Source organism: Anabrus simplex, chromosome 5 (genome assembly GCF_040414725.1).
Source record: "Anabrus simplex isolate iqAnaSimp1 chromosome 5, ASM4041472v1, whole genome shotgun sequence".
Taxonomy (NCBI): domain Eukaryota; kingdom Metazoa; phylum Arthropoda; class Insecta; order Orthoptera; family Tettigoniidae; genus Anabrus; species Anabrus simplex.
The window spans coordinates 275,632,487-275,658,525 of record NC_090269.1 but is presented as its reverse complement, the minus strand read 5'-3'; the positions used below and the strand labels follow the sequence as shown (position 1 = coordinate 275,658,525).

Here is a 26,039-nt window from a genome sequence, read left to right as displayed (position 1 = left end):
ATATTGTACAGTGTTGCTGGAATAAATGGTAACACGGGGAAACCGGAGTATCCGAATGAAAACCTATCCCGCCTCCGTTTTGTCCAGCACGAATATCACACGGAGTGACCGGGATTTGAACCACGGAACCCAGCTGTGAGAGGCCGGCGCGCTGCCGCCTGAGCAACGGAGGCTCCTTATAAGTACATTATGAACAGTAAAATCAATTGGTCTCACCTCCTTTTACACCCCACCGCCGTTAAGTTTATTTACCCCCTTCCCCAAAAAAATTAAAAGAAGGCGTGTTTCTTTATGTTTAAAGGAGATTCCAAACACAAATGTTCACGTCTATTACCTTCAGTTTTGAGATATAGTATCCCCATAAAAATAATTCACTTTTTATCACTTCCTTTCACACTCCCCCCCCCCCCCCCTAGTGAATTTTCCGGCAAAAAATTACTTGTTTCTTTAATAGTAAAGGATCTTCTAAATACAAATTATCACGACTCTAACTTCTTCAGTTTCTTATTTATGCGTCCTCGTGAAAGGAATTCAACTCCTTTTCACTCCCGCCCCGCAAGATGGTTCCTCCCCCCCCCCAAAAAAAATACGCGTTTCCTTTGTTTTTAAAGGAGATCCAAATACCAATTTTCACGTCTCAAACAACTTTATTTTTATTAGATGTATGTATTCTCATACAATTCAAATAATTTTTCAAATCTTTCCCCCCCCCCCTCCTTCATTGGATTTTCCGAAAATACGTGTTTCTTTACTTTAAAGCAGATTCCAAATATCAAATTTCACGTCTGTAACATCTTCATTTTTGAGATATCAGTAGCCTAATTCAAAGAAATCAACACCATTTTCACTCACTTTTACCCCCCCAACCCAAGTGGTATTTTCGAAAACTAAAAATACACGTTTCTATATTTTTAATAGAGATAAAAAATACCAATTTTCACTTCTGTAACGTGTTAAGTTTTTTGATATATACTGTAGAAATTTACATTTTAAAATTTCACCACTTTTTATTTCCCCTTAAGGGGAGTTTCCAAAAACAAATTACCTATGTTTCTCTACATTTACGGGAAATTCCAAATACCCACTTTTTACGTCTGTAACATTTTACGTTTCTCAGATATTCTGTAGAAATAGTCTTTCGAAAAATTCACCCCAATTTGTCACTCCTGTTTAACCGCCATTAATTGGACTTTCCATAAAAAATACGTGTTTCTTTATTTTTAAAGGAGATCCCATATACAAATTTTCACTTCTGTAATATCTTCAGTTTCTGAGATATATGTATCCTCATTAAAGGCATTCATCACTTTTACACCCCTCCCATTAAGATTTACAGAAAACAAAAAATACGTGTTCCTTTATCTTTAAAGGAGATTCTAAATACCAATATTTACATCTGTAAACTTTTAAAGTTTTAAGATGTAGACACACTCATTTAAAAAAAATCACCTCCCCTTTTCACCCCCCATTATTTTGATTTTTCAAAAACGTAAAAATACCTGCTTCTTTATTTTTGAAGTAGATCCCAAATACCAATTTTCAGGTCTGTAATATCTTCAGGTTCTGAAATATAAGTAGCCTCGTTAAAGGCATTCAACCCCTTTTTCACCCTTTTCCACCCTTCCCATTGGGATTTTCCGAAAACAAAAAATACGTGTTTCTTTTTTTAAAGGAGATTCTAAATACCAATTTTACATCTATAAACTTTAAAAGTTTTGAGATATAGATACACTCATTTTAAAAATTCACCCCCTTTTAACCCCACCTTAATTGGATTTTCTAAAAACAAAAAATACATGTTTCTTTATTTTTAAAAGAGATTAAAAGTACCAATTTTCAGGTCTGTAATACCTTCAGTTTCTGAGATATAAGTATCCTGATTAAAGGCATTCAACCCATTTTTCACCCCCTTTCACCCCTCCTATTGGAATTTTCCGAAAACAAAAAATATGTGTTTCTTAATTTTTAATGAAGATTCTAAATACCAATTTTTACATCTGTAAACTTAAAAGGTTTTGAGATATAGATGTACTCATTTTAAAAATTCAACCCCCTTTTCACCCTCCCATTAATTGGATTTCAGAAAACAAATAAATACATGTTTCTTTATTTTGAAAGGAGATCAAAAGTACCAATTTTCAGGTCTGTAATATCTTCAGTTTCTGAGATATAAGTATCCTCATTAAAGGCATTTAACCCATTTTTCACCCCTTTTCACCCCTCTTATTGGGATTTTCCGAAAACAAAAAAATACGTGTTTCTTTATTTTTAATGAAGATTCTAAATACTAATTTTTACATCTGTAAAGTTTAAAAGTTTTGTGATATAGATGCACTCATTTTAAAAATTCACCCCCTTTTCACCCTCCCATTAATTGGATTTTGCAAAAACAAAAAAATACGTGTTTCTTTATTTTTAAAAGAGATCTAAAGTACCAATTTTCAGGTCTGTAATATGTTCAGTTTCTGAGATATAAGTACCGGTATCATCATTAAAGGCATTCAACCACTATTTCACTCTTTTTCACCCCTCCCATTGGGATTTTCCGAAAACAAAAAAATACGTGTTTCCTTATTTTTAAGGAAGATTCTAAATACCAATTTTTATATCTGTAAACCTTTAACGTTTTGAGATATAGATACACTCATTTTAAATTTTCACCCCCCTTTTAACCCCCTTAGAGACGGAATATCCAAAAATCCTCTCTTAGCGAGCACCTACATCTTATTATGAATGTATCCTCAAAATTTCATTTCCTTATGTCCAGTGGTTTTGGCTAGGCGATGATGAATCAGTCAGTCAGTCAGGACAAGTTACTTTATATATATATATAGATAATGTATTACTATATAATAGAATAATACAAAATGTGTAAACACATCATAAGTCAACACCAATTTTACAATTTTCTTTTCAATGTGTTTTTTCTATAAACAGGGTATTTTCTCTGCTGATCTTGCACACATCACAAAATGAATTCTGTTTGTTCTTCATCAGCTGATAAGTCCATTGAAATCTTGTATTAACTTCACTCTTCTCTCTGCCATATCATTTGCCACCTTAAGATTTTTCATAGTCTCTTTGGCATTAAGGTAGGAAATGTTTCCTTGTCAAGAAGCAGGATCCATATTTAAGAAATCTGAATCTATGCTTAACTTCAACAAGTTCAAATTCTTGATTGAAATGAACTTGTCAGTTCCCTTTCCTCTGTAAGATATTTAAAATATAATCTGTTCATATAGATTTTGATATATTCTAAATAACTCATGCAAAACTGCTAAATTTAAATTTATAGAATTATCTACATGAAAAAACTTACCCAAAAGTTTTGTAACTGTACTAGGTACAACAATGTACCTGCTTTCAGTTCCAATATTTCCTGCTTCAGATTTCTAACCTTTCTTTTTGTGTCATTGTTAATGTTATTATCAAACACCATAAGTGATGACAGAACTTCCTTAGAGAACTTAAAGACACACTACTTTTTCGTACTGTTTTAACTCTTTCAACAAGCACAACTCATTTTAAGGTTTTCCAATTGTTAATGAACTGAGAACCTACCACTTTGCATATACTTTTACCACAAACAAACAATTGTTCTTTAGGCCATCCAATTCTCTGACACTGTCAGACAACTGAGAATGAAAGAAGAACATCTTCAGTGTATACATTCCTTTGACCATCCATCTTGCATGATACAAAGCTCTGGGTGGTCTTACGTTTAAATTCAAGTCCACAGTTGCCCCTGAAACATGATACACAATTCAATGAGTTCACAGTAATCATTTTTCAGGTGTTCTTCTTTTAGTAGTTTGTAGAAAATGCTAAGTGCTTCTTCAATTTTAACATCACTGAAAGCCTCCTGTAAATGTACATGGCCATCTACATAATTTACTTTTTCCATGGTATTCCATTCTTTAAGTTGTTTCAGTTTAACTGTCTGACGAATCATTACTAATCTTCAGAAACTGTGAACTGTTATCACCCTTCATCTTCCTTTCCTTCTCTTTGATAACTCTAATTCTTGTCCTTTCCTCTTTCGCTGCCAACTTCTAGTTAACCCCTCCAAGATAACCTCTATGGCCAGGCTCTCTTTGGTGTAATAAGAAAGTTTATCCTCTTCTATCTTTATCATGTTCAAAGCATTAGCAAGAGAAAAATCGAAGAGATCATTTAGATTTGCAACAAACTTATGCTCTCGTTCTTTAATAATACAGTTCCAAAATACCAAAACCAAACAAATAACTGTGTCACTACTTCTTAAACTACTCAACATGATATTAATAAACATTCACAACATTACCAGAATGAGTACAAATATTTGTACTTCTATGGGCACTTTTTATGCAGATTGTGCCACTCAGAATATAGATTTTTTTTTTTTTTTTTTTTTTTTTTTTTTTTTTTTTTTTTTTTTTTTTCAGTGAAGCAGAGCTCATGTGGGAAACCTAGCCCTCTCCCAAAATATTACACATTCACACACAACTAAATTAGCCCTTTCACTGATGGTCAATTTCACCTTGCATATTTTATAGAACAAGACTGACAAACTTGTAAATTAGATGGTAATATACAGTATGTCCACTGATCTGATTATTAACTTCACCAACCAAACAAATAAATGTGTCACTACTTCTTAAACTACTCACCATGATATTAATAAACATTCACAACATTACCAGATGGAAGCTGTCACTCAACTGAACGTAGACAGAAGTCAAGCACATGCATATGTGGATCCAAGGATGTGGGCAGATTTCAGCAAATAATAACCATCATAGAAGAAATGTTGCATGATTTATTGAAAAAAAGTAAACAATAAAGCCATCCTGGTAAACTAAGATGTTGAAGAATGATTGTTAACTTTAAAAATTTTGTGCTCATGAGGTACATCCAAAGAAATTAAGCAAGTGGGTGATACAACATAAAGTATTTCCTAATCATTCTGACAAAATTTAAGTCTATTACAATATTGATTTTTGGAAAATTTTAAATTTTAATTCAGGTTAATTACAAGAAATGCTCTTCTTTGGAATGTGAAATATTCTAGTATAAATCTGGAAAGAAATTAAAACTAACTTAAGTTTACAGTGAATCGGTGAAATTTTAACAAACAAGAAAATTAGAGTTTCATTGTGCCATTAAAAATCAGCCTAAAAATAAATTTAACTCAATTATGCTTATTTCATAGAAAATCATAGTTAATTTGACAGTCAAGTAAATATCTGCTCAATGTGAATTATATTTTCACAATAAACTCTTGTGACAAATAAATTAAACTGAAAATTAACCTAATTCTTATTCATGTAAGATAAAAGTAACAACAATATCGAAAAGTTTGCAAACAATGAAGGTGACATGCAGTAATAAACAGACATAAAATAAACACAAGTCACAAAGTCTGTTGAAATAAATCACAGTCTGCAATCATCATTTCAAATCTATGCTTATCACCAACTACCAAATGGGAAAGTAAACTACCATTAACTACCCTTAGAAATATTTTCAGATAAATTCTATAATACAAAATGTACACCACATGTTCACACATGTCTAGTCTTTTAGTGATGACAAGTAATTTGTAAGCTCGAACAAATATGGCGATTCTCAAATATTAGCGTGGTCTAGGGAAAATGTGATGAATAATGCACTCAGTCATTTGTATCGAACTCAATCAATTAAGAAATTTTTTAAGCAGAGTAATTTACACCTAAAATGATGCTATTGTATAATTCTGCTACAATTACGCTCATCAAGTATCGTCAGGTAGAGGATTCGTAAACGTCCATTATTACTGCAAAGGAGGACATATGGTTGCATCTCGTGGTACTATAAATCATTACGAAGACTCACACATTTATGTTTCCTCACATGGAAATAACAAAGTTAAATGAGTGTTCAAAGACACTTCTTCTTCTAATTCTTCTTATTCTTCTTCTTCTTGCGTTACGGCCTCTGTAGGACCACGGACAGCTCCTTCATGGATTGCATTTTCTTCTTCTCCTCCCAGAACCTCTTCATCCTTTCTCTTCTTCTCTCTCGCTCTTCTTCCGAGATATTCAGTATCCTCTTCTCTTGTCTACTCCACTGGTGAGACTCAATCCTTTTCCTGTATCCATCCCTATCATTGATCTCTGGCATATTAGTCGGTATGTACTTGCTTTTCCAATTTTCCTTTTCTTCCACCTTGATCCCCAATTCTGACCAATCTTTCCGGAGTTCAACTACCCACTTGGTTCCTGTCTTTCCTCGTGTCCTCGCTGTTGTTTCCCATACTCTTTTCGTCATTCTATCCATATTCATCCTGATTACATGTCCCGCAAACCGTGCTCTTTTCAGTCTGATTTCTTCTGAGATTGTCCTCATGTTCCGGTATAGTTCTTCCCTGGGTCTCCTCATCCATCTCTCACCTCCTCTCTTAGGGCCTAGTATTTTCCTCAATATTTTTCTCTCTTCTTTCTCTAGTTGTTCTGCACCATTTCTTCCTAGTGCTATTGTCTCAGCAGCATATAATACAGCATTTCTCACCGTTGCCTTGTAATGTCTGATCTTTGCGTCTGTAGATATATTCTTTTTATTGTATATATCTCTGGTCATACAGAAGGCTGATCGCATTTTCTTTATCCTCTCTTTATCCATTAAACATTGGTCATCATAGACACATCTCATTACACTTGACATCGTGTAATACAATACAAAGGGGTACAAAAAAAGTAGAATTATTTTTTAAAAGCTATATATTTTCAAATTTTTTACAAAACAACATTATCCCCTTCAAAATACTCTCCATTACAACTAATACGTTTGTCCCACCAGTGCTTCCACTGTTAGAAACATTCTTTTAGTCATCTTTAGAAATGGCTGACAGCTCCTCCCTCGTTTTCTTGACCTTTTCAATGTTGCCAAATTGATGTACTTTCATGCCCCTTTTCATGCATGGAAATAAGAAAAAGTCACACAGAGTCTGATCAGGCAAGTAAGGTGCATGGGACAGTGGAACCATGCCATTTTTAGCCGAAAATTGTCTAACAGAGATGGCTGTGTGTGTGCAGGAGCATTATCATGGTGGAAGAACCAGTCTCTTGTCTGCCACAGCAACCCTTTTCATTTCCAAATTTTCCATTAAAATTCGCTGAACCAAGCTCCAAATTAACCCACTAATTTCTGACAGTTGATCAATTGTCTGTTGACAGTGTGTGAGCACAAGCTCTCAAATTTTTTTCAACTTTTTCATCAATTCGGGCAGTTGATGGACGTCCAGAATGAGGTTTGTCATCAGTCGACATCTCGCCATTTTTAAACCGAGCAAACCACTTGTACACTTGAGTTTTTCCCATAGCATCATCTTTGTAAGCTGTTTTCAACATTAAAACAGTTTCAGCAGCATTTTTACCGAGTAGAAAACAAAATTTCACAGCTGCACGTTGCTCACTTAAACTTGCCATCATAAAAACTAAACAAGAACAAAACAGCGCTAACACAAACAATCACTGCACATGAACAGAGCAAGCCAGGTCGACAAGACAGGCGGCACTGAACTGAACTGGCAGCAGAAATGCGTACTACAAAAGCTTCACCCACGGCAATGTTATTCCGGTTATTTTTTGGTACCCCTTCGAACACCATGTGTTAGGGATTTCAATAATGCAAAGACTTATCCCAACAGCACATATAAGATGATTATTCCCAATAAATTTCTTGCAGTACATGGACCCAATGTAAGAGAAAATACAACATCATTATTCATGACATCCGTCAAAATACCACAGGTTATGACTCGAAAAATGTACTAAACCACATGCAAAATTCAAATTCAAACAGTATCCTCCCTTAATTTGGTGAAATATTACCTGAAGAAATCTTCTCGGATTACAAACATCGGCTTATCAGATGAGCTTAATATTCATGCAAAAAATGTAGCAAACACTTTCGGTAAAATATACTAGAAATATACTTCTGAAGAATAAAATATTTAAATGAAATGTTCCTTGATATCATAGCAATCAATTGGTTAAATAATATTCTCTTAATCTCTGCAGATTACTGTAATATTAGTTAGATTCATATCCAACGATAGGGCCTTGTTAACCACCCACAATTGATGACAGGGAAAATTCTATGATCAAACGTGGTAAAGTTTAGCATTCAAAGAAAATTCTAAGTTCAACGTTGAGGAAGAATGGAAAAAACCCATGGAAAAGATCTCACAAATTATAGTATAGAACTACTGTACTGCAAAAATAAATAATCCCTTCCAGAAGAAAGTTAACTATGAATACTTCTACATAACAGATATTACTCCCATATCATGTCGATTTAACTTTGATTTTGCTAGTTTCCTTGGACAACCGGATTATTGGCTGGGGATGACGTCCTTGGTGACCTTAAGGTTGGATTCCCATCATTATGAGACTGTTGGCATCAGTCCCACTGTTTAGTAATGCATGGTGATGGTTGGTGTTTCTTGGGTAATGATGAAATTTCCCTCGTTGATCTTTATGTTTCTAATCTGGGATTGAACTCGTACACTTATAGACAAAATTCTCTGAAACTTCTAATGGAAAGAATTACCAGAATATCTTCAATATGTATCTTCAAAAATAACATGGAATGATACGTACTTCTAGAGTATGAATTCCTAACACAATTGACTTCTGTTAATAACTTCCAGTTCTGAATTGAATAACGGCGAGTTGCAAGAAGTATCACCTCTCTGACAAGTGTGCAATAAAGCACAGCTGTTCAGCGTTCACCTGGCTGGCGGTCAGGTGAGTTGTCTGCCATGCGGTGTGTGTAAGCTAAGAGTGAATGACCCACTTGAGATGTGAAGTAAGCTCGGCGCTCAATCCTTGAGCGGAAACCCATTGTTCAAATAGCGTCCTGAATTCATATACATTCATTGTTCCAGAGTACAATGTTTGCTCATTGATTCAAGTAATATAATTTCCAAAAGAAGAATTTTGAGATTGAATGTTAATAAATTTCCACACTAATTAATTGAATCATGACTTGTTAAAAGGGCTTAAGTCCAGTTTTTAGCAATTTTGAGTTATCTATCAATACAAGGTCTACAGACCTCAGTACACAGTGTTATATTGAAACAACTTTAGTCCTGGAATCCTGCAGCATAATATTGAAGATGCTTTTCTGAGATGAAATGTTAACAGGGTTTAAGAAAACAACAATATCACTAGAAACCATGAAATGTTCTATCCCACATTCTGAGAAGATAAGCTTCAAACTTACAGAGTACATGGAGTTCAAATACTCTGCAGATATGAAAGGTTGTGTATTTACTTCTCAATACATCAGCAGTCCTGTTTGTCACACTTTCAGACTTGCACAGCCAGGAGTACAGGCAATAATTCTTCCAAAGACTTTAGTACACCCACAGGGTAGTGTTTCCATCAACACAGACTAGCTGATATTCAACAGGTGCTACTGTTCATTCCTTGTGGTACAGAAGAAGACACATTTTACCAGGAGATTGTACAGTGGATCGCTGAAGACAGAGGGACAGAGTGACAAAGGCTAATGAAATAATATTGTCACGCTCATGACTTCTCAAGTAGTTAGCCATTGATGTCGTAATACATTACAAATGACAACATTTTATACGAACCTAATAAGTACTTTTACCATTTGTCACATGTCTGTAAAAAGTATGTCTATGTCACTTCAATGGTATTAATATTAAAAAACAGGCTTGATGAAACTATTTACATGTGTATGGTTTTAAACTATGTTATAAACTAACAATATTCAAGACTGAATTGTTAAAAGGACTTAAGTCCATGTACTTTAAACATGTACTTTAAATCTGTATGTAAAATTACATTAAAATTAAAGAACTTATATATCCTACATGTTATACATTACAGGTTGAATCATGAGAATAGTGGAATTTATAAGAACAAAATTAACTGGTTGATAAATAACATTTCTTTAATGTGTCTTAAAATTAGGTTCTATGGACTTACGCTCTTTTAACAAGTCATGATTCAATTTTCCACATAAATATTTCAACACACTTAGAATTGTCATTGCACATGCAATAAAATTGCTCTTGGCAGCACTGAGGTTCATAAGCTCAATGTGCGAGAAGTTTGAAATTCCTTACACTGCATCTATGTGCTGGCTCTCATACCTTTTGAAGGTCACAAAATATTGATTATTTTCATCCAACTTGCCGTGGCCAAGGCCAACTGAATTCTCCCCAACAGGTTACACAAAAAAAAAGAGTACAAAAAAGAAACCACTGTATTTTGCTCGCTAAGCTCGCACATGTGTCTCTCCAAGTACAGCCTGGTCACAGATATGTCACTCTATATTGTCAAAGACCATAACTGTCATATCATATCAAATCCATCACACTTTCTGTCCAGCTGTGGTTCTCTCCGAGGAGTTTTACTAACTTGTCAACAAGCTAGGAAGTTTAAACTTTGCATATTTATTCCCTGAAAACTAATAAAACTTCCGAAAATGTTCGGGATCACCATAACAAAGTAGAGTGAGGCAAGTCAAGTGTATAGTACGTTGATTACTCACAAGGAGTTTGTTGCACCTGATTAAATGGTTAATGCCTTTTGCCTTCATTACTGTCATTCATTTCTCTATAAGAATGTGAGGAGAAAGTGATGTTTGGTTGTAGTTATTGTTGTTTTAACACATTACTGATGGGGCCCGAGTCTACTCGTGTTTGGCTGGCTGAACATTGCTGATGGGCCCCAAGTTAACTCATGTTCATGAGACATGTATATTTGGTGACATCTTTAGGAACTCCTGAAACTAGCCAATGATCAAGACTGATAGAACCTCTGTGTTGAAGATTTTTGCTTATTCCATGCTACCTTTACTTTTCTTCTTCCTCTTCTTCTTCTGTTTTATGATTAACTAGCTGATGTACCCGTGCTTTGCTTCGGAATTTTCAGTTAGGTAAGTGTACACGTTATGGGTAAGATTGTATTGAATTTCATAGCTCTTAATATTACTCCAGAAATGTGATGGGGAAGTCACCATAAGTTTCTCGTGTGAAGACTAGGTTAGGGAATTTTAATTGTAATGGTAAGCCCTCTTCCCTACCATCAGTCACAGTCAAGTTGGGAAATTTTCATTATAATGGCAGACACTCACTCTCCACCTGCCATTTTACATCCTCAGAAAACTGTCTTAGAGGTTTTCCCAACTAAAATCAATACAGGTCATTACAATGATGTCAGAAGCAATTTTGTAATTGAAAGCAATGCTATCATATGCAATTCTCAATCAAATGAAAAATCTCACATTTTCTCACTTTTAACGAACAGTACTATGTTGCCGATCTAACAGTCCAAAGTTCCAGAGCTGGAATGACCAGGTCGCAGCCAACCATGAACGCTCTTCTGCTATTATTCCATTAAGTGTGCATACTGGTCAATCCAATCAATGCCTCAGAGTAGGGATTAAATAGCTGGAAGACTATGTTGAACCAATGTGTTTCATGCCAGCAGTAACAGAAAATGTATGAACCAGAGAAGCAGCATGCTAAAGAAGATAGTTATCTAACCCCACCAATATTCAGGCAGGCTGTTATACTCAGTACACAGCAGTAATCCCATCTATCAGAGATGAGTGGCAGCAGGAGAGACAAAGAACATCACAACAAACAATGGTCAATGTAATGTTATTGTTGATCAATTTTATGAGCTTTTGATATTGTAGGCCTTCATATTTAGTTTCCTCCCAACTCTGAAATGCCACTCTTATCATAGTCGGTACGGTAAAACTGAATAAAACATAAATGATTGGAAATTGTATTCTCTATAACTTATATTATGCAGTAATTTTCAATAGGACCAATCACATAGGTATTTAAAAATTACATTTTAGGCACTTCCCCTACACTACCATTTCATCCAGCGTGAATATAATTATTTATAGCCTAGACTATAGTTTCTTATTCCCCGACTCTACATACTGATTTTCATTAAATTCTATTTACCAATTTTCTTGCGGCTTAGTGTTGATATGGACTTAGCAATAAAAATACAAATTCACAAATATTTGTTTTCATAGCCAGTACGGTAAAAATGTATAAGGCATAAATGATCAGAAATTCAATTCTACATAACTTAAGTTACGTAGTATTTATCGATAGGGCCACTAATAACGTAAATATTTGTGAATTAAATTTTAGGCCTTCCTCTAAACTACCGTGAATAAAATTATTTATAGCCTAAGACAGACAGACATGACGGAAAATTAAAAAGTGCATTTCCTTGTTACTGTGGACACGTTCGATATAAAAATACCATTCTTTTTAAATTCTGAGCAATATACAGACAAAACGCTTATTTTATATATATGCATTTCCTTTGTTTTATGACCATATCTTTACATCATTCAAAGAGCCATGTGGTGGGTAAGATGGTGCTTCTCTCACTGACTGCATGTTTAGATCTGCAAGAAATATTGAATGCACTCTATGCGGATAATTATTCAGAATGCCTAAGTAATGTTGAAGAATGTGAGTTCAATATTCAAAACTCTTCTGAAGAAAGTATGAGTAATTCTGAAGATATAAACCCTACAAAACAACATGAAATTCTTACAATTTACTGTGTGCCCCTTCACAGAGATCATCGCTACACAACTTACTGCACCAGAAAACATTATTAAGACTCCTTCAGAAGGTTTTGAGTAAATTTTATCACAATCAGTATAAGGTTAGTGAAGCCAGGCTCATTTGATTCTGTACATGCGATTTCACATTAAGTTGCTCAGGAAATGGCCAGGCATAGGGGATGTGAAGCGTATGGAGCACCTGGTCAGCAATGTGTTAAGGGACGAAAAATGGGATTATCAGCCTTTCTATAATACTAGTATATTTGATAGTGAGACAGCGATCCTGGTCTAAAAAGCCAAGAATAATGACCAAGTGGATTCTTTGTGCTGACCATGCATCACGTTATTATCTACAGGCCTTCAGGCTGAGCAGTGGTCGGTTTGTAGGCCAAGGCCCATCACAGCTGTAGCACTAATGGACTTTGGTTGGTGGGTGGGTGGGTGGGTGGGTGGGTGGGTGGGTGGGTGGGTGGGTGGGTGGGTCGGTTTTCTTTAACTGGACTATCAAGGAAATTGTGTGCTATCACCACTGTTATTCATAAAAGTTATGGACAAAATTGTGAATAAGACAAAGGTAAAATATGGGGACAGGGAGCTGAAGGTAATGCTGTTTGCAGATTATATTGTGGTGTGGAGAACAAACAGAGAGGGAGTACAAGGACGACTCAACATATTAAGTGAGATTGTTGAAAATTGTGGAATGCAAATCAGTGTGAAAAAAGTAAGACAATGGTGTTTACTCAAGGAGAATGGGAAGGGGAAGGAATTATAAAAAATAAAGGGACAAACCCATGAAATTGTGGTGAAGGTCTTCAAGTATTTGGGAAGCAAAGTGATGCAGGTTGCAGGGCTGGACATGGAGATCAATAAAAGAAATCATCGCCATCTGTGTCAGTGTGACGTAAATCAAGTAGCAAAAAAAAAAAGGTGGGGGATTCAACAGGGGAATGCATTCTACCAGAATGTGAGAAATATGGTGTAGAGGAAGAAAGTATCATTACTGACATACGCTGTGGAAAACTGGAAACTATCAACAAAAAATGAGGAGAATAAAATCCAGGTCAGTGAAATGAAATTTTTTAGGGATATGATAGGAAAGACAGGAACAGGCAGTAAGGTATGATGACATGAAGAAGGATATTTGAGTAAGAAAGCTTTAGGACAGAATGGAGGGAATAAACTTAGATGGTTTAGACATGTTACAAGGATGGAAGGAAGGAAGGAAATTTGAATAAGAAAGCTTTATGACAGAATGGAGGGAATAAACTTAGATGGTTTAGACATGTTAAGAGGATGGAAGAGGGAAGAATGCTGAAGCAGATGATGGAGACCCAGACAGGAGGAAGGAGGGCAAGAGGAAGACCCGGGCTAAAGTGTTTGAAACTGATCAAGAACAGAATAATTAGACGAAACCTAGAATGAAGCACAGTTAAAGAGGAACAATGGTGGTTGGACAGAAGAAGGTGGAAAGGTGCCATAAACATCCCAGTTTGGCGGAATCTGAACAAGGGAAATTGATGATGATGATGATGATGATGATGATTAGCATGAAGGGGGAAGAGTTCCAACCACTCAAAGAATTACAGTAGTGACTAGAAGAAGGAAAGTGGTCATATATAAATATTTTTATGAGAGAGGAGAAAAGTTTGGTACCACAAAATAATTAAAATAAAATTCCCCAATGTAAAATGGAACCTCGTTTCCAAGTTTAATATGCATCTAGTGTTTCCATGATAAATGTGTATTCTTTTAAATACTTGTTAATTTCCATTAAAGACATTTCTGACTTTAAGTAATAATTATAGCATATCTTTCACCCAGTCGTGAAAACTAAGCACTATGTCTGAAGAAGTTGTCACACTGTCCATGTAGTACACCAGTTTTCCTGGGCAGCACTTGCCTCAGCAGACCATAACCTTTAACGGATCATGTGTGCAAAAGTTTATTTTGTTTTAGCATATGTTTCAAAAGAAACCACTGATTTCTTCAGAATTAAAACATCAGCACCCAAAATCTGAAAGAACTTTCAACTTTTATTTGAGTTTTTCAAGTATTATGTCTACCGGGTGAGTTAGCCGTGCACGTAGAGGCGCACGGCAGTGAGCTTGCATCCAGGAGATCGTGGGTTCGAATCCCACTGTCGGCAGCCCTGAAAATGTTTTTCCGTGGTTTCCCATTTTCACACCAGGCAAATGCTGGGGCTGTACCTTAATTAAGGCCACAGCTGGATCCTTCCAACTCCTAGGCCTTTCCTATCCCATCGTCGCCAAAAGACCTATCTGTGTCGGTGCGACGTAAAGCCCCTAGCAAAAAAGAAAAAGTGTTATGTCTGACCTATGAAAAGTTTCTAAATGTAACTGCAATCATAGACATGTAATAGTTGAAATTAAATTTTCTTTTCTGTCTTTTGATATTCTAGTAATTAGTTTAATTAAAATATTGTCATTGTATGTGTAGGAAGTTATTTTTAAAATTGTAAATTTCCAGGGTATATGCAGTTCTGCGATCTACTATGCTGATCTTACACACCAAAAACTTCAAGACACTGGGTATTATGAAGACACATCTGCTTTCAAGATAAATGATGAGGTAATCAAATTAGCCTTTATGTGTTTTAACCCTCAGCTTGTGAGATGTGAATGAAAATTTAGAGAATGATGATGATGTAGATACTGCTTTTTGAAATCAAACAATCAATTCTAATCATTCTAAGTAATATATTTTGCAGAATTATATTTTGGATTTCCTTTAGTGAAGGACTAAGTTAAGATATTACCTATAATTAGAGAATAGACTTCTGTATTTCTACCAAGAAGTAATAACATTAAACAATCATCCCTTCTGTTATTTGTTGCAGTTATTAATCATTAATTTTTTTAAATTCTGAAGTGGGTTATATCATCAATTTTCAGTGCTTTTGCAAAAATTATGTGTATTACAAACTTTTCCAGATATGTGAATTCTAGTTTTACCAGTACCTTGAAAACAGTGCAGATGGTGTAAGGTTGAACTTTCAATAAACTTTTACCAAAACATACTCACGTAAAAAAATTATCAAGGCTGTAATCATGCTTATTGTTGTCAGATATGACAGCTGCATATGTGACTATATAAAGTAGTTATCATTCAAACTATTTCCACAGTATAAATATGCCATTTCTTTAAAGTCTTTAATTTTTTTTTTTTTTAATTTTTTTTTTTGCTTCTTGTAAAGGGCTTGGGACATCTTGATCATCAACTCTGTCTTCCTAGTGGATGTGTTTTGTGTGATCTTGTATAAATGTGGTGACTGCAACTAACTGAGGCTAGGACTAGTAAGGAAGTAGTCACAGCCTAAATAATCATCATCTTAGCATTGTTTCGCTGGGTCAGGTTCTGCTTTTTGAATCTTTGCATGCCTTTTCACATGGTCATGTCTGCATTTATTATGCTGTTGACTCCAAAGTTAAGAGCCAAGTTAGTGACTGCATGCAAAGCATGGCTATACCAACAAAAATATTTCTCACATTTTCTCCACAATTGGTGCAAAGCGAATTTGTCGCTGAATTGATTTGTTGGTGGTCAATAGGAAGATGCCCATCACCCAGCAAAGCATTCACATCTCTATTGCATGTGGTTGGTATTCAGTGACTCAGTCAGATAGCCAGGATTCAGCTCCGTATAGTGCAACTGGGCCTATTATTTTTTGGTATATTTTTGTTTTAAGGTGAAGAGGTAGTTCTTTTGTTGAAAAGCACACCCATAACTTCCCTCCATCACATCCATGTTGCATTTATCCTCACTGCCACTTCATTAATGATGCCTCTGTCTGCATGCAGTCAAGACTTAAGGTACCTGAAGTTTTCAGTCTTTACCAGGTTTTTTTCTGTCAACTTTCATGGTGCTGCCATTTAGGCAATTTTCCAGGTATTCTATTTTCTTGACATTAATTTGGTGGCCATATCTAGAGAGGCAGTTGTTCCGCTCTGGTGTTGGAGTTCTGTTCGGGTTGTGCCTGCAAGGAAGACATCATCTGTTTAAAGGAAGGTCCAAGAAACACACCTTTGTAGGTCTCTAGCGATGGTGCTCATGACAAGGATGGAGAGCAGTGGTGACTGTGCTGAGCTTGATATACTCCAATTTTCATGGGGAAACTTTTCAATGTGCTGGCTGCATAGCATACTCAATTGCTGGTGTTCATGTATAACATCCTGACCCAGTTGATAAGGAGTTCAGGTATGCCATGATCACAAAGGGCATACCATAACAGTTGGCATTGAACATGGTTGAAAGCCTTCTGAAGGTTCAGGAAGGTAGTCTGACATGGCTGTCTTTCTGTTGGTGTGTCTCCATTAGCATCCGGGCTGCAAAGATAGCATCATTGGTTCCAGTGCCTTTGATAAAACATCACTGGATGGGGTTCATTTTAGTGATCTCATGCAGGGGTTGATCAATAATTCTTTCAAAGATCTTAAATGTATGCGACAAAAGATGGATTTGTTGGTAATTAGAGCATTCAGCTAGATCTTCTTTATTTCTTCAAGATTGGGACTGTGATGCTTACAGTCCAGTTGGTGGGGACATGGCTGGAATTTAAAATGGCATTGAAAACGTCAGTCAACCAGTCAATTGCAGCAGCTTTTAGTTCCTGCAGCTTTCAAAGTCTGCTGGTTAGTTGTCTAGTTGTGGTGCTTTTGGTTCTTCATGCATTTGATAGCAATGGCGACCACTTCAGCTGTGCTGTATGGGATGGACCCTGGTGTTGAAACACCTTCTGGAATTGGTGCTTAAGAGAATTTGATGTTAGAAATCTCATCAAATTGCTGCCACCATCATTTAAGGATGTCATGCCAATCTTGCAGTGAAATGAAAATGAAAATCTACAACCTGTTTCCAGTCATTTGACCAGGTCAGGAATGGAATGAAAGAAGCCCCCTCCCATCTAGTGGTGAGGATAGGAATTGTGCCAGCTGTTGAACTCCTCTGGGGCAATGATTAATGACTGACAGATGAAATTAAATGACATTGAAGAGTGTTGCTAGAATGAAAGATAACAGAGGATAACCTGGAGAAAAACCTGTCCCACCTCCGCTTTGTCCAGCATAAATCTCACATGGATTGACTGGGATTGAACTACGGAACCCAGTGGTGAGAGACCGGCGTGCTGCCGCCTGAGCTAAGGAGGCTTGCAATCTTGCAGTCATTCCTCATTTTTGTTCTTAATCCATGCATGCATAATGTTTCTGTTCTAAGCTTTGGTGAGATGTTAGATTATTTTCTTGCCTTCTGTGGTTCCTAGCTCCCTGTACAAATAATTGTAATAATAATCTTTAACTTCAGCAACAGATTTCTTGGTCTCTCATGTGGCCCTTTCCCTGTCCTCCTCTGTCTTTTGCACTAACCAGTTTCTGTAAACGTTCTTCTTTTCATGAACCTTCTGCTGAACCTGAGCCGGCCACAGATATATCTCTTTATAGACATGGCAGCTGTCTGATTTTGTTGTGCCCAGCAATGTTCTAACTGCAGCAAATGACTATTCACAGATTATTACAAGCAATGAATTTCATCTTGGTTTGTGGTGGAATTATTATATATAACAAATTCCAACTTGTAAATTTGTTCCACCTTTCCACCACTTCAAAATCTTAGGATTTTTATTAGATTAAATTAACATAAATTTATTTTAAAATTAGTCAGTACATGTTTTGTTTTTCATAGAAAACATCTTCAGCCGTGATCTTGATTTACAGTTAAACTATGCATAAAAAGGTTATATAAGTAAAATACAATTAACCACTCATACAGGAAACAACTAGTCCTTGACAAGATGAAAGGTCTAAATATCTAAAGAGTCTTTAATTTTTTCTTCATTGTCACTATTTGACATCTCTTGATGTGAAAGATGTGTTATACATAAAATACCACTTGGAAAATTATCCCAAGGCAAAGGGATCTTAAAGTTTCTTGATAAATAATTTAAACAACAGTGTACAACCATACAAATTTTTGTGACGTTGAACACTTGATGTAAATGGAAAGGGGGTATTTTTTTATCAGATGAAATGGACTGATTGTATTTGGGTGGAAAGCAACTCCCTATGATGCTGTTGTGTCCAAATCTGGAAAGGAGAACAAAACTTTGAAGTTCAATAATGAAAGTTATCTGGCTGTCGTGTTTAACCCTGGAGAGGGTGCATAAAAATAACCCTGTGAGGAGGCGCGCACAGTGTTTTAGACCAGGTCAGGAAGAAATAGCAAAAATTAAGCAAAAACTATTTTTAAGATTACAAAACAAGTAAATAATTTTGAATCACTTTGTAAATAATGTTCAAAGGTATTTTAACAATACAAAAATTGGATGTTAAACAATTGACGTTTATTTTGCTTCATCACTTGATTTTTTATTTCCGTACCGCACCGAACACATGTCACTGCCCAGTGTTGTGTTCTTTGCAGATATGTCACTGGCATACACGGCATCTAGTCTTGGATTTTTTTTTTTAATTGCAGTCTTCCAGGTCCTTCTAGTTCTTGTGGAGTTGCAGAAGGCTTCACTTCTTCAAGCAATCCTAACTTTTGGCGAATGCTACTTTTCTAAAAGTTTTTCAGTTTCTCTTTTCCTTATTTCTATCCATGATGTGTTGGACTTCAGTATATATGAAGGCACTATTTTACACAAAACTGACACATTCTTTCTATATTAACGGAAAAAGTGAAATAAAACTTAACTCATAAACACGCACACGCCATGGGGCGCGCCAGGAGTTTTAGACCGGGTCTGTCAAATGATGTACTCAGGCTGAAACTGAGGAGCATGAGGCGTGGACTTTTTACCCACACTGAAAGTGGACAAGCCCAATTTAAGGTTCTTAGGGGATGGAAACTAGCTCCCCACTACGTTAACTAATAAACATTTATAACTGAACCCGGTCGAAAAGACCATGTCGCACCCTCTCCAGGGTTAATAAGACCTTGAGTGTACTCATCACCTGACACCTCTCATGGCTGACTCACACCACGTCTCCTACTGTTCTCAAAGCTGTTTTCCTTGTAGTGTTGTATCTGTGTGTACCAGCAAGGTCTGTATGGATGGTGGAGGGAGGGGGAACAACAATTGCAGAAGGAGGTGGAAGAGTGACAACATAGAAAATAGAAATATTTTATTTGATTCAATACCTCCCTTATTAAACCTACTCAGCTTCACAGGTTACAGAAGGATGAATTTTCCCCTACTTAGATGGAACATTTCTCTCCACCTCCTTCTTCCATAATTGTGATGCTGTCTTCCTTTATTTGTTTCTCTACATCTACAAGGAATGGATCTTTTTCATCTGCATGACAGCCTGCCCATGGGACTTATACTTGGAGAAAGATATGATATACCTGGCCAACACATAATTTCATTTTTATGATTCTGTTACTCATATAACTTATGTCCATCTGCACATCAACATATTTGTGGAGAAAGAAAGCAACCGCATTTCTGACTTCATTATCCATCTCCAATGTCCGAGATAATTGACCTTTCCATCATGCACAGCCAATTTCTAATTTTCATCATGTGAACATATCAACAAGTTCACAGCCATGACTAGTTAGGGTTCTGACATTGAATGAGGCAATAATTATGTAAGGACAGGTCACAGCCTAAGTAACTTTTTTTTTTATTTTTCTGGCATTCATCTGGAGTTGAGAAAGAAAACCACAGTTCACTCTATGATTAACTGGAGTAGGATTTAAGCCCATTTATGTTACCTGAGGCTGACTTCCTAAAACAAATCTTAAAATCATGACACAACAGGGAATCAAACATATGCCAGCCAGGCAAGAAGCTAGTATTCTATCTTCAAACCATAGTGGCAGACTGAAATCTTTTCCTGTTCTAATTACAGATGTGTGTGACAGTGAATGATCTTGAATATGTACGACAATCATTGTCCATGTTGGGTGTTGACCTTCAAGTGGAGGCAATTCTGGAAGCTGTTGAGGCAGCCACAGGGGATGGCAGTCGACAGCAATGGAGGCAAGCATTGAATGGCCTTCTTGATGATGCAATTGGTCATTTAGAAGTCCATGCTCTGCAAGTTATCAACAGAGTTGCAGTAAAGGTACCAATTTTCTTTAGCTTATGAAATGCTTGATTTTTTTAGATTTCAAAACCCCTTTGGAACTTGTCTGTGAAAATGTTTGGGAAATAATTCAAAACCAGAACTGTCTGCTGTTAAATGTATATATAGGTATAAATTTTTGTTACAGTATCCCTCTCTCTCTCTCTCCTGGAACCAGTCCTTATGTATTTCTTGAACAATATCCACCATCAATTTTGCAATTGTTCATATGTTGTGACTAATAGTAAAAAAAAAAAATATTAAAAATTTTTGGAAGTCTACCTCATACAAGACTGAGAGATGCATATCACATGTAAGGTGATATGAGCTATAATGCAGTACCTATTAGATTATGCAAATATTATTATCATTGTCAACTGTAAGTGGTTTCTGAGTATACAGTTTCTCCTGTTTACAATCCATTTGCACTCAATGCTGTCTGTGCTGAACAACCCGATTCTAGCATGAAATGTATGTCCATGCAGAATGCACTCGATAGGTGGGGGAGGACGTCCATGCAGAATGTACGTGTTGGATGGGGGAGGATAAGGCTGCATCTGGCAGAAAATGTGTATCAACCATTTTGGAATCTTTATGACTACAACGCTCTTACTCAAATGGTTTTAAGGCAGTAGATATGGTTTTTGCACCAAAGCAAGCAATCTTTGGCATGTTTGAGGGTTGATGTTTGTGACCTTCATGGTTTGTTTAAGCTGGTCCTTATAACACTTCAAAGGAGCACCACAGAGATCTTGTGCCTACAGAAAGTTCACCATACAGGAACTGACAAGGAAGCCTGATGTCACTCATATGGCAGACATGTCCAGTCCACCATAGCTGATGGCCAATGATGAAGGCTTCTTCACTGTTCATGAATGCTTTTTCAGGAACTGCAAGATTGGAGACATGATTCTCCCATTTTATATTTAAGATAGAAAACATTTTCTCTTGATGAAAACAGATGTCATGGCAGTACAGAGTCCAGGTTTTAAATCCATAGAGTGACGTTGAGATGATTACTGCTTTATACACCAAGAGTTTGATATAAATTGTTAGGTTTTATCCAGAAGACCTGGTGGGATAGATGATCACATGCTAAATGGGCAGCAAGGAGTCTGTTTTCCACATCCTCTTCTGAGGTTCATTGTTTATACAAGATGATCCCAAGGTATGAAAAGTGTTCTACCTGTTACAGAGTCACATCTGAGATACTTTTCTGTCTTGAAAATTCTGGGTACTTCAAACTAATTGCATTCAAACACTGAACAATGTGATACTACTTACTTAACAGCTAAGGAATTCACAGCCAGCTTCACAATGATAATATAAGTAGGTTCTGGGCTTGTAAGCCTTAGTCCAATTGGATTAGTGGCTTCCATTATTTTACCAGATACTATGTCCAGCATTTACAAGGGTATGCTCTCTCCAATGCTCACTAATCCTTGAAAATTTCAAGTGTAGTATCTGGTGAAATAATGGAAGCTTAACACAGTCTACAAGCTCAGAAAACTTTTTCTATTATCATACTACTTAGCGAAGAAAGTACAATATTCAAAAGCTTTTGCATTTCATATCAATAAGTTTGTTTCTCACTGATAATCATCACCACCCTTCAACTGTCTCCAGTTGCCCAGGTGCCATACAAGAGCGCTTTCATCTTCGTCTATCCAGGTACATTTCTTCCTTCTCAACTTGGTACACAGATGTCTATCAGGTTTTCACCCCCCCTGGTTTCTGCCACCATAGCCATAGGGCCCTATGATGTCTTTGCAGCCTTGCCCATCTGTCCCAACTTGGGCATTCAGGTCTCCCACTACAGGTTTCTCACAACAATGAGTGATTCACACTTTAACTTCATGCACATAATATAATCACAGAGGTGAAAAATTCCATCATATATGAGGATGCCCCATGCATCTTCAGTGTAGAAGTGCAGCTGAGCAAGAGTAATATTTTGTTAATTACATCTGTGATATGATTTTTCACTACTATTATACTGTATAGAGACCTGCAAAAGGTGAGGTAATTTTCCTGAAAAGTGCTGTTATTTTCTTTAAACACTGAGGTTATTTTACACATTGTTTATTAACCATGGCGCTTAGATATATTGCAAGATAACTGTAAAATCAGCCTTTGATGGGATCAAGGTAATAGGGCTAATGTTTTGCGCTTGTAGTACTGTACCAGCCTTCTTCATCAAGTTCTAGAAATGGTACAGCTTACCAAAGGACAGGATTTCAGACCTCGTCATCTTTGTAATATGTGGTTCAGTAATAGCATGTGTTAAACAAAATTCTCTCCTGATAACATTTTCCTTTTCACACAGTACTTGTTGAAACAACATAAAGTCAGTTGTAAAAAAAAAAAAAAAAAAAATGTTGGGCAACAGAACAGAAATGTGTAAATTCTTTTTCGTCTTGTTGTGAATTATGGTAAGTGATAATGTTCTCTCCAAAACAAATGATTGTGATGATTTTAAACTTGTTTTATGTCACAATGGATAAGTTTTACAAAAACTTCTGGGATTCTCTGAAAAAGCCTGTGGACACAGCAACATGTGTTGGAAGTTGTCAAGAAAGTTAATGATGCAAAAGTGGCCATCACAGCTGGGAAAAGTTGAACTTTATCTCATTATAACTTAAACAAAAGATATGATATCAGGAAAGTAGGGGAAGGGAATGTAATGATTTTAAAAGGAATGACCATAAGGAGGATGTCCTGCATATTATACCAGTTTACGATAATTATGATAAATTATTAACTGTTCATAGGTCCTGCGGTTATGATGGCTGTTATTAAATTATTTACGCTCTGAATTAATTTGTGATTCTATAACCTGTAATTTAAATTTTTCTGTCTTCATGCAAAGTTTGCCAGAAAGAAATCTTATGCCAGGAAAAGTATTATATTGAGCCGTAATCTGTCCCAGTAATATTGCAGGGAAAAAGATCCTTGGATCTTCTCTGTTCAGTGATGTAATGAGGAACTCCCACCACCATAAAATCAGATCCTTCATTGCTGAGGAACTTTGTAGGAAAAGTTTTCATGTGCATGAAGATAGGCAAGGCTACACAATAGACCGAACTACAGTAAAACCTCATTAGATGTTTCTACAGAAGACAAGGAAAAAAGGATGTGTAAAGCAAGAAAACGTACAACTGAATACATGAATAAAAACTATCAAACAGGGATATGGAAACAAGAGATACAATTTTTCTGACACGTGGGTATTTTGTGTTGTGTATCCACAGGTACAATGAAAACTATATCTACCATTTCTAAAGATGAGAAGAGAGTATTAAAAGGTCTGAAAAACATGAGAGAACAAACAACAGTGCACTGAAAGGTGTGAAGAACACCGGACAACAAATATGAAAACATATGCACTGGGGCTCATAAAAGTATCAAAGTATTATTGGAAATCAAACACTTTCTGAAACAAATGTTAGTAGAACAGTGAGTTATTAAACATTATTTTCTGGTCACACTCTTAGACAATGAATTGGAGGTTATACTCGACCACATGCAACTGTGACAGGATGGTCATTTTGAATCCGACAAAATTTTGACCAACGAGTGATCGAGTCGAAACTCGAAGGTGTGAGTTACAACATTCACGTCACCTCTGCACACTTAAAGATGCAGATGCCAGTCCACTTTCTGACAGATTTTAATTTTGTCTTCTTTAGTAAGGAATTTCACAGTCCGGCCCCATGGTGTAGGGGGCAATGCATCCGCCTGTCACTCGGCAGCCCCGGGTTCGATCCCCGGCTGGGTCGGGTTTTTAGTTGTAAATGATTAATATCCCTGGCCTGGGGACTGGGTGTTTGTGTCCTCCCTAATGTTCCTTTCCTCACATTCAACACTCTACACTTCCTCCATTCCAATTACACGCAGGTTCATATCACATGGTGCAAGTAGGGGCAAAAGATCTCTATAGGTCGACACCCCGAACAAATAGCATTTAAAAAAAAAGGAATTACATGACATTTTCCATATCCATAACTAGGCTATCATAAGATAAATATGCACCACACTGGTCAACTTCACATGATTTTGTTCCTAATCCAGATGTAGGCTATCACGCGACAAATTTTTGCTACCCTTCACTGTACCACTCAACACAAAATACATTTCTAACTTCTGAATGGAATGCAAAATACAAGCACAAACAAGCTCATTGTGTTATTCAGCAATCTCACTGCTAACCGGCAAGCAAAACTGAGCATTCCTGAGGCTTGCGATTTGCTCCCCACAGGTGCAACATGTCCTGTGAAATTAAAGAATTCAAGGCCTTTTCCTGCTATCATGCAATGCTACTGTTGCAAGGGCTCGTACTTGACTTGGAAATCATGTTCCTTTCACAAGGGATGACAAATAGGTTGTTTTTTTTTTGTTTTTTTGTTTTTTTTCAGGACTAGGAAAAATGTGGTCATACCAAGCTGTAATAATGAATCATGATGCAACGTACCGAGCTCGATAGCTGCAGTCGCTTAAGTGCGGCCAGTATCCAGTAATTGGGAGATAGTGGGTTCGAGCCCCACTGTCAGCAGCCCTGAAGATGGTTTTCCGTTGTTTCCCATTTTCACAACAGGTAAATGCCGGGGCTGTACCTTTATTAAGGCCACGGCCGCTTCTTTGACTTCCTAGGCCTTTCCTATCCCATCGTCGCCATAAGACTCATCTGTGTCGGTGCGACGTAAAGCAAATAACAAAATAAAAAGAAGCATGATGCAATAAGTGAGGTATTTTATATAGATTTAATATGATGAGAATTGGGACTTCGAATTTAAGATGTGCTAAATGGGAAAACTTGATAATGCGGAACACACTAATGAGGTTTCACTGTATCAGATTTGAACATCATCTAGGCCAGCCTGAAAAAGAAATCACTGAGAAAGGGGGCATATACAGCCCAACAATACCTTACTACAAAGGTAATAGGGCTAATGCTTGGTGCTTCATCAAGTTCTAGAAATGGTACAGTTTACCAAAGGACAGGATTTCAGACCTCGGCATACTTGTAATATGTGGTTCAGTAGGAATAGCGTCTCTTAAATAAAATTCACTCCTGATAACGTTTTTCTTTTCGCACAGTATTTGAAGAGTATGACTGTAGACATGTGTGTTACGCTAAAGCAGTTGCGGTCTAATATCCTCGATGAAGAAACTCTCCCTCATCATCTCGTAAACCAGTCTTGCTGGTGATGTTATTCCTACTCCTAATACTCGTTTCATGAAACGTGCCTTTACCCTCTCAATCTTGCTCAGGTCTCCGACTGTCAGTTTGTCCCATGTTACATCGATTTCATATGTTGCTGTTGGAAATATAACTGAACTAAATATGAA

The 26,039-nt window shown here is 36.5% G+C and overlaps 1 protein-coding gene across 1 annotated transcript in view; it reads left to right on the top strand.

Moving 5' to 3' along the window:
• unc-13-4A (BAI1 associated protein 3) overlaps positions 1–26,039 on the top strand; it is an 824,271-nt gene that overhangs the window by 705,113 nt on the left and 93,119 nt on the right. Inside the window, exons 20-21 of the mRNA XM_067148123.2 lie at positions 15,091–15,192; positions 20,475–20,690. Of these exons, the coding sequence (XP_067004224.1) occupies positions 15,091–15,192; positions 20,475–20,690 (318 nt within the window). The remainder of the gene's footprint in view (positions 1–15,090; positions 15,193–20,474; positions 20,691–26,039) is intronic.